The 15,548-nt window shown below is 49.5% G+C and overlaps 1 protein-coding gene across 4 annotated transcripts in view; it reads right to left on the bottom strand.

Annotated features, from left to right (window-relative positions):
- The window catches only part of GPR4 (G protein-coupled receptor 4), a 612,431-nt gene that overhangs the window by 289,294 nt on the left and 307,589 nt on the right, over positions 1-15,548 (bottom strand). The window contains exon 3 of one of the 4 annotated variants that reach the window (XM_085625563.1): positions 5,577-6,803. The exons of the other annotated variants lie outside the window; for them this stretch is intronic. Within the exon in view, the coding sequence (XP_085481689.1) occupies positions 6,778-6,803 (26 nt within the window). The 3' untranslated portion in view covers positions 5,577-6,777. Of the gene's footprint in view, positions 1-5,576; positions 6,804-15,548 lie in introns of those variants that run through there. 4 annotated transcript variants of the gene reach the window in all.

Genomic DNA, 15,548 nt, shown 5'->3' on the forward strand with positions numbered 1-15,548 from the left:
CAAGGACACGGACACATTCATTTTACTCGGTAGAAACGGTCACTCATGGTCGTTGAAATGTCACTCATAATTACTCAAAATTATGAACGTGTCACACATAGCAATCCGAAACCTTGGCAGCTATGATGTTTTGCCCGTGCTCAAGAAGAAGGGGGGCTTGCGGGGGGGCAGGCGACCGTAGGGAGCCCCCCCCCCCGGGCGGTTTGGGAGGGGGCGTGTGGGGGGGGCGTGGCTGGCCCGCGCCGGCCATTTTTGAAATTGGGCTCCTTTTTTGTAGCCCAAATGTAGCCCAAGTATAAAGGCTTTGGGCGCCTGCTCCCGGCCACCATTTTAGGTTTGGTGACCTGGTGGCTGGGAGCTAGGCTTGTGGTGTTTTTTGTCAGGGCATTTATTGGTACTTACAGCGATGGCGGAAGGAGATTATCGCGTCCTTGAGGCTCTCCGGCTTTTAAGCGAAGCGGGCCGGATGGACCGCGTAATTGGAGAGGTCGTGGGGCTGTCGCGTCCGATGCGTCAGGCCTCGGCAGGCGTGGCCGCAGCGGTGGCCGCCTGCACTTCGCCGAAGCGTGTGAAATCTGTGGCGGTGAGTGAGCGGGGCCGCCAGCGCGTTAGAAAGGCGGCCCCGGCTTTGATAATGCAGCCGAGTTTTCCGTTATCAGCGAGCGAGGCGGGGGGAGTGAGCGGGGAGGGCCGGGAGGTGTGGCGCGATGGGGGCTTGGTGGGGAGTGAGGCGACGGCAGCGGTGCGCTCATATTCCTCCCCCGCGGCGAGAGGCAAGCGCGGGGGAGGGCGCGTGTCGAGAGGCGTTCCTCTTCGCTGCCGGAGGCTCCCTTGCTCGTTAAGAAGGAGGCGGGAGGCGCTTTGGTGCAGGGTGATTGTGGGGCGTTTCAAGAAGGCGATTTTATGGAGCGTGAGGGAGTTTCTCCTCGCGCGTTGTCATTCAGTCAGGCAGGTGTTAGTACAGGCAGTGTGGGGGATTTGAGAGGCCAGGTTTTTGGCGATGGATCGCTGAAGGGGCGTTTTTCAGAGCAATTGGGAGGGGAGTCGGGTTTTGGGGTGTTAGGCAGGTCGGACAGAGTTAGTGTTCAGGGGGTGGGCGGCGGTGTGAGCCCTTTATTGTTTTCTTCCCCTTTATCTATAAAGGGAGGGAGGGGGTCTGTGGGAGCGAGCTCTTTGGGGGAAGGGGAATGGGCTCAGGTGGGGGGGTGGGGTTCTCAGCAGGATTTACTTACTTGCAGAGGGCACGAGGAGTCTAAGGCTTCAGTGTCTATGGGTGGGGGGGGGTTTGCGTTCTTTGGTTTTCGAGGAGGGTCAGAGGATGGTAGGGGTAGGTGGGGGTGGTAGGGAGGATGAGGTTTTGGCTTTGGGGGATTTGGAGCCGGCTGGGGGGGACCGGGATTGGGAAGGGTTGGATATATTTCCTTCTTGGTCTGAAGGTGTTCAGGGTATTGGAGGGGAGGTTGTTTCAGGCTTGTTGCAATTTCAGGGGCGCGGTGAGGTGTTGGATACAGGGGTGCGGGCAGGGGTTGGAGTTCGAGGGCAGGATCGTTTTAGGGCGGGAAGTGCGAAGGTTGGCGAGGTTACTCAGGACAGGGGCCCGGCGTCCGCGGTGGTTCAGGCGATGTTGGATTGGAGTGGGGACGAGGATGGTGTCGAGTCGCCGTTTTCGGGCGGTGTGGTTCATACGGGTTTTTCCGGAACTAGGCAGACTAGGGAGGTTTTTTCGAGTGGTCTTAGGGCCAGTGGTTTGGTTAGCTTGCAGGGACACAGCACACCAGTCCAATATTTTTCTTTGCAGGACAAGAAGCGTAGCAGCGCAGCAGACTCGGTAGGGCGAGGTGCGGCCCACTTGCGCCGAGGAGAAGGGAGGGTGAGGCCTGGCGCGGCACATCCCGTACCAACGGTGGATCCCGTCTCGGCCAGCGCACGGAAGGTCCGGCGTGACCTCGTTGGCCTCAACGTCAAGACAGTCACGGTGGACAGCTTTCTCGGATAAAATGGCGTGTCATGCCAGTCATCGGAGGGGGGAGGACTGGCGTGTACAGTCGGCTCCCCCTTTAAGTGGTCATGCAGGTCATGTTGGGTCTGGTAAGGCCCGTACGGTGGAATTTGTTGACGAAGTGTTGCAAGTGGAAGAGCCACTCTTGCTTGATTATGAGGAGGATACCCCTGAGGAAGGGGAACTGCGGTATGATGAGGATGGGGGGCCCTCTCATGTTTCTTGTAGTTTTTTGCAGGATTCCAGGGGAGCGGTACCCCTAAAACAGCCGGTGGTGGTGAAGGGCAAAGGAAAGCGCAGGCCGTCGGTGAGGGCTCATCCTGCACGGGATTCTTATGATAGACCGGCGCGGAGATCGGAGTCGGTCCGAGCGTCCTCCTTAGAGCCAGGTGAGAGCGTTGTAACACAGGCCAAACCTATTATGGTGTCTGTGGGGTCGGGGGGGAGGGGGTTGGGGGTGGAACGGAGGGGAGATTATATAAGGGTAGGTATGTACGGGACACAGGAGTAGGCACAGAGGATGGGGGAGTGGTTTTGGATACTAAAGTTGAGAGTGGGACAAACACAGGGGCTGAGGGTGACAAAGTACAGTTGGTAAGTAAGGAATTGAAGATTAAAAAGCTTCCTTATATGGGGTGACTAAGCCTTTAGGTGCACACCTAATGCTCGCAACAAAAGAGCGCATATGGAAAGGGGAATAGGTTGAGATTTTGAAGCTTTTGCACTGGGAGGTGAGATCTAAGGAGGGAGAGTACGAATTAGCCAAGCGCCCTAAGGTACCGTTGACAATTGAGAATTGGACAGCGGCATTTTTAATTTACGCCAGTGTGTATTGCGAGAAGTTCCCTGAGCGCTGCGTGGCTATTTTTAAGTATATGGATGTCATACGGAAGGCCCAAATTACAGGTAGTGGTTTCGCATGGGCACAGTATGATGAAGAGTTTAGGGCCAGAATGGCTTGGGACGCAGAGGCAAAATGGGGCGAGTTGGATAATGATTTGTGGCAACATACAATGGGGGCGGCTCCAGGGGGTAAGACCATCTTCACAGCTAGCGGTTTGCCTTTAGTTTATCGGCCCTTTCAGGGAAAGCCCACCTGGGGTGGGGTGGGAGGCTCTGCCGCGTCACAAACTGGAGTTGGGGCATGTTGGGATTTCAACAAGGGTCTCTGCACACAGGAGTTTTGTAAATATAGACACGAGTGCTCTAAATGCGGGAAAAGACATCCTCTCGTTAACTGTTGGGGCATCAGACCGGCCGGTGGGCAGCAAGGACAGCAGGCAGGTGCAGGGATGTCTGGCAATGTGCAGCAATCGCAGGGTGGACGGGGCGGACAGGGGGCACAGGGTTCTGGGCCCAAGGGCTCCTACGCCAATTAATTTGGCGCAGCTTGAACTAGCATTGGAGGGCTATGTGGATGTGGAGGCAAGACAGACTCTTTTGGATGGTTTTCGGGGGGTTTTCATTTGGGGTACCATGGGCCTCGGCTCAGGAGGTGGGCGGATAATCTAAAATCCGCATCAGAGCATAAATTGGTGGTGCGCGAGAAATTGAACAAGGAAGTGCGTGAGGGAAGGATGGCAGGCCCGTTTGATGAGTGGCCAGTTCACAATTTGATCATTTCCCCTATTGGTGTGGTGCCCAAAAAAGAGGAAGGGCAGTTTCGGCTGATTCAACATTTGTCATGGCCAGAAGGGTCATCAGTCAATGATTTTATCAATGAAGACGCCGCATCGGTGTCATATTCCTCAGTTGACGTCGCCATGTCACTTGTGGTGACCGCGGGCGCAGCTGCAGGCATGGCAAAGTGTGATATCAAGTCGGCTTTTAGGCTGCTCCCGGTTCATCCGGATGATTGGCCTTTGCTGGGGATACAATTTGAAGGCAAATGGTATGTGGACAAGGCTTTGCCAATGGGCTGCTCTGTGTCATGTGCTTTGTTCGAGCTTTTCAGCACCTTTTTACAGTGGTGTTTCACACAACGCACAGGTCACAATCTGGTAACGCACTATTTGGATGATTTCTTTTTTGTTGGTGCCCCGGGTTCATCAGAGTGCCAGCATGCTCTGGACACGTTCCACAAGCTTATGGAGGAGCTGGGGGTGCCCCTGGCACCGGAAAAGACAATGGGGCCTGATACTGTGATATCCTTTTTGGGTATTGAGCTTAACTCAGTGGCAATGCAGGCCCGTCTGCCTGAGGATAAAAAAATCAAAATGTATTTTTCAAATACATACACATGCTAATTTCAATATAATTAATATAACTATTGTCACTGGTATTAATATTTTCCCAACTAATGAACTACCTAGTTCTGCAAACCCTTTCTTTACTGAGGAAAAACTCTTACCAAGTTTCTCCCAAGCACCATCAACCTCCAGTGGGGTAATTTCTTTATGCAATTCAGTAATATTCTTTATATACTTTTGTATATTCTGACATTTATCAGGAATGTAAGTGCAACGATGTTGTACTTTCAGCATTCCACAGACTCCTCCCTCTTTTGCCAAAAGAATAAAGGGCAAGTCGATTTTGCATCACCATAGCTCTCATGGAAACCATCTCGGTATTTACCATCAAGTACCTTCTAAGCAGTATTCGTTGATAAACGATCTACTATTGTTGACAATTTCCAAATCTTATATGCATTAAAAGATACACCCACTGCTGGTATCAATGCTCCAAAAATTTCACCTATTATTTCAGAGAAACTTTCCCTTCTTCTACGTGTTAGTGGTTTACCTATTTCATGAGTTCCCTTAGTTACCCTATCTACATGAAATATCTTTGGAAAGACCAGACCTAGATAACATGTTCCATACCAATGGTCCGGCAACCTATAATAAGCTTTGTTTCCACAAATAAAATAGATCCCTGGAAATACTGGATCTTTACCACCTTTGAATCCCCATCCCCCTATAATTCTGTATGTATCTCGACATTCACTAGCACCTACGAAATAGTTATCGTACATAGTGTTATCTCCAAGAATGCACAATTTCCCTTGTTCAGGCAAATCCAGCCTTATTGCTACATTAGTATCGCTCTTATCATAACTTCATTCCTCAAAACCCCAAGGTGGTGTTTTCATCTTTTCTCCTGCCACTTTCATTTGAAACTTAACTCTTCTATCCTCTACCATGTCTAAAAATACTTTTTCTTCTTTTCTTAATCTACAAGTGAGGTTATGTCTATATGCATACTCTAATGCTAATTCTTTAGTTTCTAGGGAAAATTCTCCAAATACTTTACCAGGCTTCACCTTGTTTAGTGCAGAAACTACAGAAACTTTAGCAAAAACAGCATCCATATCAGTATAGTAATATTCTAATTTGCCTGTCTTATAAAATAAACTAGCTAACACACTGCAAACTATTCCATACGTCAAAGGAAGGTGATGATATGTCACACCCTCTGTCACAGACGCAGGTAGTTGCATACAGACATAACAATCCCTAACATCCATTGTTTCTACATAGCCATATAAAAGCTTTGTAAAAAAATTCTTAGAAAAATCATTTATTGACCTGTCTCTATGTGACTCAGTATTATCTATCAGTGTTGCAGTATCCTTTGCGTTCTGTGCCTTATCATTACTTGTTTTATTGTTCATCTCAGACATATTTTCTGCAGTTAATCTAAGTGGGATGACTATTGCTAAAATGAACCAAATAAGGATCAGTAAACCTGTACAGTAAAAACACATTCTACACCATCTGTGTAGAAAACTACACCTAGCTCTTCTATTTTCAATCTCTGCCATGATAAACTATAATCTAAGATATGTACAGAAAAATGTATCTCTCCACACTCAGAACGTATGTGGCCTTTGAACCAACTGCCCTTGGCGCACTGTTTGGTACTTTCAAATCTTTTTCAAGTTCATCAGTTTGTCCTTATTCTGGTTTCTTCAGTCTCTTCAGGATGGGCACAATTCACTTTCACCCTCCTGTTTATAGTTTTCTTTTGAGTTCTCTTGACTGCTATCCATCTCTTCAATATCTGGCAGTGCTATGTAAGTCCATTCAGGTGATTTATATTTCAAATTTGGTCTTTCTACTCTTTTCGGTCTCTGCAATTGTCCTTTATCCGAATTTATTTGATTTCTTTGACTTGTTATTTCATTCACTTGTTCTTCCTGTTCTTTATTCAAATGTATTATTTTGTATCTCAGTCTTTTATATTCGTTGGGCCAATTATCTCCTTTTCGTGGCCTTTTTAGTCCAGCCTCGGTTTCCTCTCGTTCCAATTTTCAAGCTCTTTTTCTTAGTCCTCTCCTTTGTCTTAATTCTTCTTCACTTTCTTCTGAATCGGTTTCAGATCTTACTTCATTCTCCTTAATTTTGAACTTTATGATCTTTAATTCGCCATCTGAATTTTGATTTATTTCGGTTACTTCTGAAGGGACTTCCTCAAAACCTGTACTTGGCTGTTCAACATCACTGTGAGTTATTTCTGTTTCTCCTGTTTCAATATCAATTGTTTGCTTTTCAATATCCTCAGCTTGGTTTTCACCAGATTCAGATTGTTCGGTTTCAGATGTCGAACTGGTATCTGATATTTTCAGATGTCGATTTACAGGTCGATCTTCAGGATCTGGAACTCTGATCATATGACTGGCATGAACCCAATTTTTCACACCTGCACACTTTACTGCTGTGTTAGTCACTAGGATCACTTGTCGTGGTTTGTCCCAACGAGGAACCAGACAGTTTGTTCTTCGGTGGACTTTTACGCGGACCCAGTCACCCGGACTCAGATCATGAGCTAGGTTTCTTTCAAATGTGATCGCATCCAGTCCAACCTGATGAAACACAAAATACACCACATCAGCTAATCCTTAACAATAGTCCAGAATAAGATAATCAGTTATAGTCAGCAGTTTGTTTACAGGCACGAATGCTTGTCTCATTACTCGTCCCATTATGATTTCATGCGGACTCAAACCAGTTTTTCTGTCTGGTACGCTTCTCATGCTCATAAGCACAAGAGGTAGGGCATCTGGCCATTTCAGTCCTGTGGCGAGACACATTTTCCCTAGCCTATTCTTGATTATACCATTTACTTGCTCAACCACCCCAGAAGCCTCTCGTCTGTAGGCACATTGCAGCTTTTGTTGAATGTCTAATGCTTAACTTATCAGCTGGATGACTCATTTTGGAAATTACTTCCTCTATCTGTTTCTATCGTGACTGGAAAACCATATCTGGGAATGAATTCTCTCAACAGGAGCTTAGCTACAGTAACTCCATCATTCCTTCTTGTCGGATATGCTTCTACCCAACGAGAAAACAAACAGACAATTACCAAAACATATCTTAATCTGTTACTCCGGGGCATTTCAATGAAATCTTGTTGCATTCTGGTGAAAGGACCTCCCTCTCATCCTATTGTTCCCAGACTCACTACGGTTTTCCTTCCTGGATTCAATTGTTGACATATAAGACATCTTTGACAAAGGCTTTCAGCTATAACACTAAATTTTAGGTTGTACCAAGTCTGCTTTAAAAGTCTGATAATTACATCTCTACCTATGTGTGCCTGTCCATGGTACATCCGTGCCATGTTAGAGATCATGCTATCAGGCATTCCTGTAAACCCAAACTCCATCTTCTTCTCTTTGTCTGCAGCCTGACTTTATCCATATCTCTTTTTCCTCATCACCTGCTTCTTCCTGCAATTGTCTCACTTCTTTCCACGTTTCAAATGTGTTACTAAACATCAAAGGACATGAAACATGTTCTCTTTCCCTTCTCCGATTCATTGAAGTTGTATGTCTGGCACAATATTGAGCTATTTCGTCAACAAACCTATTGCATTCCTTAATGAAGTCATCACCATTTTTGTGTGCAGCACACTTCACGACTGAAATCTGTTTAGGCAGCTGTATCGCCTCAAACAACAATTTCACAAATTCACCATTCCTAATTGGAGATCCCGAAGAAGTCCTGAATACCCTCTGGGACCAGATCTGTCCGAAATCATGCACCACTCCAAAGCCATACTGGCTATGCGTGATCACAGTGATTCGGAAATTTCTTCCCAGCTTACAAGCTCGAATCAAAGCAATCAGCTCAGCAACTTGGGCTGAACGTATTCCTCTCAAACAAGATGCTTACATGAGGTCTGCCACCGTACAGACAGCATATGTGGCACTCAAAATTCCCTCTTTCGTTCTCAAGCAAGATCCATCGACAAACTTCACGTAATCTGATTCTTCCAGAGGTTCATCTTTGATGTCAGGGCAAGGCTTTGTACACAATTCAAGTACATCCAAACAATTGTGATCAACATCATCTTTAACCTCTGCATTTACTGCATCAGGTTATAAAGTGGAAGGTTTCACACTTATGCATCTCACAATCGTTACATTGTCTGCACCCAAAATCACCTTCTCATATTTGGTTAAACGACTGTGTGTCATGAATTGGGTTTTTGTTCTGGTCAAAAGGATTTCTACTGAATGTGGGACATACACCTTTAATGGGTATCCCATCACAATACCTTTGCTCTGTTCCAAACTTACACAAGTGGTTGCTACTGCATTTAGACATCCAGGTAATGCCTTTGCTACTGGGTCTAAAACAGATGAAAAGTATGCTATGGGCCGTCTCATTCTTCCATGCCTTTCTACTAGTACTGAAAGTGCACATCCATCTTTTTCACTACAATACAACTCAAATTCTTTCTCATAATCAGGCATTCCCAACGCTGGAGCTTCACACAACCTGTTTCTCAGTTGCTCAAAAGCTTCCATCTCTTGCTCATTCAACACAATTGGATCTTTTACATCATTTTTTGTTAACCGCTGTAAAGGCTTGGCAATCAATGAAAATTCATGTATCCACTGTCGACAGTAACCAACCACGCCAAGAAACATTCTCACCTCTCTCTGTGTCATTGGAGCTCTCATTCCTTTGATAATCCTGATTCTTTCTGTTGTTATTTTTCTCATCCCTTTTTCAATCCTATGACCTGAATATTGTACTTCTTGTTGACAGAACTGTAGTTTGGATGGAAACACTTTATGTCCTCCTTCTGCCAAATGATTCAACAATGCAATTGTGTCGGCAATACATGCCTCTTTGGTCCTTGATGCCACCAACATCAATATACTGGACCATAACAGATTTCTCTGGCATTTTCAAATTCTAAAGATTGCTTTTGAAGCTGATTAAAAATGGAAGGACTTTCAGTATACCCTTGAGGAATTCGGCACCATGCCAAAATATGCTCACCAAACCGGAAGGCAAATAATGGTTGGCTATCAGGGTGCAGTGGAATTGAAAAGAATGCATGGCACAAATCAACGACTGTGTACCATTCTGCACCATGTGGAATTTGATACAGTATTACAGCAGGGTTTGGTACAATTGGACAACAAGGAGCACAAATTTTACTCACTTTTTGCAGGTCTTGCACTATCCCATAGGTTTCATTAGGCTTTTTCAATCCCATTATAGGTGAATTACATGGGCTACTCATTATTTCTCTCAACATCCCTTGTTCAATCATTTTATCAATCACTGGTGTTATTCCTTCAATAAATTCAGGTGTTAATATGTACTGAGGAGTATTCGGGTAAGTTGCTTCTTCTTTTCCAGTCATTTTTACAGGGTCAACTCCTTTCATTAGACCTATATCTTCACCCGTAAAATCTCATACATCAGTCTTCACTGTTCCTTTCAGTTCAGTGGGGATTTTCTCTGTATCAAACATAGGAAATGTATCACAATTTTCTGGTTCAAGTGCTGCCATAGTCACTTTTTACAGAACATCGTCATCTGATGTCTGAAATGCGAAACCATCTGGGGTACAATAGATGGCGCAGTTCATTTTACAAAGGATATCGCGTCCAAGTAAATTTACAGGACTGCAATTGCACACTACAAAATGGTGCATGTCTTTAAAGGGACCAATTTCCACCTCTACTGGTTTAGTAAGAGGGGCTTTAATTTGTCTGTTGGAGACACCTACAACTTGGATGAATTCACCTGAGAGAGGAAGGTTTGGAATTTCAACTGATCTTACAGTAGAACGGGTAGTGCCAGTGTCCACAAGGAAAGTAACATTTAGACCATTCACCTTTCCATCCACGAACGGACGTGACTGATCTACCTCTAGAGCTGCGCCAAGCACGCACTCCTCTTCCCCTCTTAGTCACCGCCATAAACTTTCATCCGATTGTGGGGCATGGCCAAGCCGGCGGCTAAGATGGCCGCCAGCTAGTGAAGCTCCTGCGATCTACTGGGCCCAGCGGCAATTTCCCCGATGTTCTGACATCGTCCCGGGGCCGCGGGCATGCGGACGTCGAAAGCGGCGCTGTATTCGGCGCGCGGTCCGCCAGCGTTTGGCTCCCCCCCGTTCGGATGTGACACCGTGTGGCAGCGGAGCCGGGGGCCCGGCGAGGTGAATCCCAGCGCTTGGGCGGCCCCGCAAAGAGCGGCTCGGCGGAGCGCCTGGAGGCGGCTTGGAGCACACCGGGTGAGTCGGGCCGCGGGGGCTGCGCTTTTCCGCCCCGTGCATACCGGGACTGCGGGCGGTGCTCAGGCTGGTGGCCCCGCCCCGTGGCGGCTTGCTGTACATGGGGACAGGGCCCGCGGGGCGAGTCCGTAAGGGGTGGGGCGCGGACCTGGCGCGCTGGCGGTCGCGGTGGGGGCGGGGGTGCGCCCTGCTTGTGCTCGGCTCCCCGGTGGGGCATGCGGCGCCCAGGGGGCCCTCGAGTGAACTGCGGAGGCCCTGAGCACATGGTGGTGCAACTCGTCCTGCGGCACGGGGACACCTTACATGAGACAGACTGGTGTGCAGAGATGTGGCGTGGTGTATCTCCCAGACAGGGCTAGGCCTCACGCCTGGGCCCAAAGGTCGCCAACAGGAACAGGGGTGCATTTCTACTCCGGAATGGGCACATTGCAGGTGCACGGACCCCGTTGATTGTGCCCTCTGACGCTGGCATTGCGCCGGGGCCTGCCTGTTATCCCGTGAGGACGGACTTGGGCCGGTCAGAGCTACAGTACAACACATACGACGCCCACGTGGGGGCTGGGTACGCGGCCTGCGTTGCTTGGGCCCCCGCGGGATGGGACGGAAAGACCCCCGGCAGAGAACCCTTCCCTTTGAAAAGGCGGTTGGCGGTGCCACCTCACACACCACTGACATGGCAGACACTGCGCCGGCGGGTGCCCCCCCTGACCCCTCGGGGTCCTCTGTTGCCACGCTGCTCCTTGAAATGAAAGCTGGTTTTAAGGCGCTGGACTCACGTTTTGACACCCTAGATCAGACCATAGCTAACTTGGGCACCAAAGTGCAAGCGCAGGAGAAGTGCATGGATGTGGCAGAGGCCCGGGTTTCGGATCTGGAGGACGGGACGGCTCAGGCACTAAAGCGGCTAGAACGTGCGGAGCGCCTGCTCAAGGAGGTAGCCAGTAAAAACGAGGACTTGGAAGCGCGCGGACGCCGCAACAACATTTGCATCATGGGGGTCCTGGAGACGACAGCCACTGGCCGCATGGACTTGTTTGTGGAAAAGCTTCTCACGGGCCTGTTCGGCAGCGAGGCCTTCACCGCTGGTTTTGTGGTAGAAAGAGCCCACAGATCACTAGGCCCCAGACCCAATCCTGGCCTTCCTCCTCGTCTGATTGTAGCGCGGCTCTTGAACTTCAGAGACCGGGACACCACGCTTCGCTTGGCCCGAGAGCGCGGAACAGTGGAGTAGCAAGGGTCCAAACTGTCGTTCTATCCAGACTTCACGCCTATGGTTCAGGTGGCGCGTCAGAAATTTCAGGGAGTCAAGGCTATGTTGCGCAATCTGGGACTCAGATATGGCATGCTGTACCCCGCTAGGCTCAGGGTGGGTGTGGGTGGCAGATCACGCATCTCTGACTCACCAACGGAGGCTCAGGAGTTCTGCCGAACGTACAAGCCTCGAGCTCCACAGAACTCGGTGGGGAGTGTGACGTCCTCCCCGCCCCGCAGCGGCTCAGATGCAAGTGCGGACCTATTTTCAAATTCTGGCGCGGGTTGATGCTGCATTTATTTTGTCTGATTGTACACCAGGTTGGTTTATATTGGGGAAATTGCAATGTTATTACAACTCCCAGTTCTTTATTGGGTTTGTTAAGTAAGATGTTCCTATTGTTCGGTGAGATTCCCGGTTGCCACCCCCCTAGGTGTAACCGCGGAGTTTGTGCATTTCACTTTGAGGACCAGGTAGTGGACCTTAATTGCACGTCTGGTGATCACTAGGATGACTGGGCGGATTAGCTTGCAGGGGGAGGGCCACCTTGGGGCTTACAGGTGGCTGGGTGGGTGGAGGTGGGTTGGGGTAATGTATACATTTGGCGCATATTGTTTTGGGTTGGCATTGTTTTGGAAGTCACAGTTGCAACGCAGTCCTGACAGGGCACTTCACACGTTGGGTCTAGATGTCACGGCTATGCAATACTCTGGGCCCTTCGGCCATCACCCTGATGTCTTGGAATGTGAGGGGCCTCAATAACACACGCAAGAGACGGCAGGTGATACACTACTTGCTCCGGCACACGGTCGACATAGCATTCCTGCAGGAGACACACCTCCCTCCCACAGATTTGGCTCGCTTTGGCTCCAGCTGGGGCGCACATAGATATTTTGCCAACTATAGCAATTATGCCAGAGGTACAGTAATATTGATACACAGAAGGGTTGCCTTCACTCTCATTGATGTGACCCGGGATCCATTGGGAAGGTATGTAATGGTCACGGGGACGCTACACGGTTATAGGGTCACTCTGATTAATGTATATGCCCCCAACGTAGACGCCCCGGAGTTTTTTCATGATTTAAATACCCGGATTGCTAAGCATGACCCTCAGGCACTAATATTGGGGGGGGATTTCAATCTTACACTGTGCCCCACGTTGGACAGCACCTCTAGAGCCCCGGATCCTAAGCCACGGGCGAGGCGGGCCTTGAGAGATCTTTGTACCCAATACGCCCTATTAGATATTTGGCGACATCACAACCCCACCCTTACCAATTACACTCACTACTCTAGCCTGCACGGTACCTGGACCAGTTTAGACTATTGGCTGATCTCGCCCGGACTGGTGAATTGGTTTGCTTCCCTCACCACGTTCCCCAGCACATACTCCGACCACTCTCTTGTAGCTTTGCGGCTGCTGGTCCCGCGTCCGGAGGGGTATGAGAGGCAGTGGCGGTTCCCGAGCAGAGCCCTGCAAGACGAAGTGTTCAAGTCGGAGATCCGGGCGGCGATAGAGGATTATTTTGATAATAACACGGGTTCGGTCGATTCCGTGGCGGTTCTGTGGGAGGGATTCAAGGCCACTCTGCGGGGGGTTTGCATAGCCAAGCGGGCGGGGGTGCTCAGAGACCTCCGACAAACTCTATCTCGTATTGAACGCAACATTTCCCATTTAGACTCCCGCCTTGCATTTGACCCCTCCGCAGAGCTCCAGGCGGCGAGACTGGCCCTTTTGGTTGAATACAAAGACACGGCCGAAAGGGAAATATTATACCTGGGCATATCACACAGCACGCAGGTACGGGGAGGGTGACCGCCCGGGCAGGGTTTTGGCACAAATGCTGCGACCGCCGTACAACAACACTTTTATCACGGTACTACATTCAGCGTCGGGTTCCGCCCTTACCTCGACGGCCGCGATTCGGGATGAATTTCTGGACTACTACACCAAGCTGTACTCCTCCAGGGCTAAGCCGGACGGCATGGCCCAGACGGCATATCTTGACAAGGTCACTTTGGTGTATTTGGAGAAAGACATGTTAGAGTTCATGGCTAATCCCATAACTCTAATCGAGGTCGAACATGCTATAGATACCCTGCGGGGCTCTTCCGCCCCGGGCCTGGATGGTTTCACGGGGGACTTCTACAAAGAATTTAAGGACGTGCTGGCACCTCAGCTGATTGAGGTTTACGCAGAGGCCTTGGAGAGGCAATGCCTCCCCCCCACATTACGTGAGGCCGTTATCATACTGCTCCCTAAGCCGGGCAAAGATCACACACTCTGCGGCTCCTACCGGCCACTGTCTTTATTAAATCTAGACTATAAAATCTTGGCCAAGGCGCTAGCCAACAGGCTTTCGCAACTGATGGAGTACATTATTTCACCGATGCAGTCTGGCTTTGTCCCCCATCGTTCGACATCATTGAATCTCCGCACACTCTTTGCGGTCATACATAGAATACAGCCTGACGTCCCAGCAGCTGCTATCTTATTGGACGCGGAAAAACCGTTTGATTCTTTGGAATGGCCATTCCTCGTGGAGGTGATGAGACGTATGGGGATGCCTCTCAGTTTCATTGCTACGGTTTCCTTGCTATATAGCCAACCATCGGCTAGACTCTGCTTAAATGGCACCCTATCCAACTCGTTTCGACTATACAGGGGGACCAGACAGGGATGTCCCTTGTCCCCACTCCTATTCATTTTGGCTATGGACCCACTGGTCAGACACCTCCAGGAACGTCACCTACAGAGAGGGCTTCAGTTTAACACTGGCCCGCTCCTCGCCTCCCTATATGCGGATGATACTATTCTATAATCAACCATATTCCCGCTCACTGCGTGCATGGCCAGGTGGGACTGCGAATTTCCTATGGAGTGGTGTGTCGATTCGGTGAAATACCTGGGCGTACATATCCATTTGGATACCGCTGAAATCATTCGACTGAATTACGGGCGGGCCATTACTGACCTGGAGGAGCAGGTGAACAGGTGGCTGCGCCTGCCCCTTTCCCTTGCGGGCCGGGTAGCCATTTTGAAAATGGTGGTCCTACCGAAATGTCTATATTATTTCAACAACATTCCGATCCCCCTCGATGACCATTTTTTCCGTAGGCTACGCACACTCACGATACGTTTGGTATGGGGTGGCAGGAGACCACGCATACGTTGGTCCACGCTTACTCTGCCATACGATAGAGGCGGGTTCAGTGTCCCGGACTTTCAGCTGTACTACTTGGTGGCACAGTGCCGTTATGCGTCGGCATGGTTCCACCCGGACGCCCGTATATCGTATCTACGCCCGGAGGCGGACCTGGTGCTCCCCGACCGGCTGTGCGAGGTCCTCCCGAGTGGCTTCCCACGGGACAGGCATGACATACAGACGGTGTCCACAAACTCTTGGGTGTGGCATAGATTGAAGAAACGCACGGGTGCAGCGCACTTGTATTCTTCTGCGTTGCCCTTACCCACTGCTAGATGGCTCCCCATTACTGGGGAGAGGCTGGTGCAACGCACCCTAGCCATGCTGGATATCGTGAAGGTGGGAGATTTCTTCCCGGGGGGCCACATATTTTCGTTAGACGAAGACGCCAGGTTCACGGATTGCGATGACACGGTTCTTACTAAGCCGATTGAAGTCGGCGCTGCGAGTGGCGCTTCCTACATACCCGGTTGAGCCTGAATCCTTCCCTCCGCTTGATTTGGTGTTGGGATCACCGGACGGTGCGCGCCTCATTTCCAAATTGTATACCGCCAGCGCTAAAGCATTGCCGGTTGACGATTCCAGGGTGAGGGAGGCTTGGGAA

Source organism: Triturus cristatus, chromosome 9, assembly GCF_964204655.1.
Source record: "Triturus cristatus chromosome 9, aTriCri1.1, whole genome shotgun sequence".
Lineage (NCBI taxonomy): Eukaryota > Metazoa > Chordata > Amphibia > Caudata > Salamandridae > Triturus > Triturus cristatus.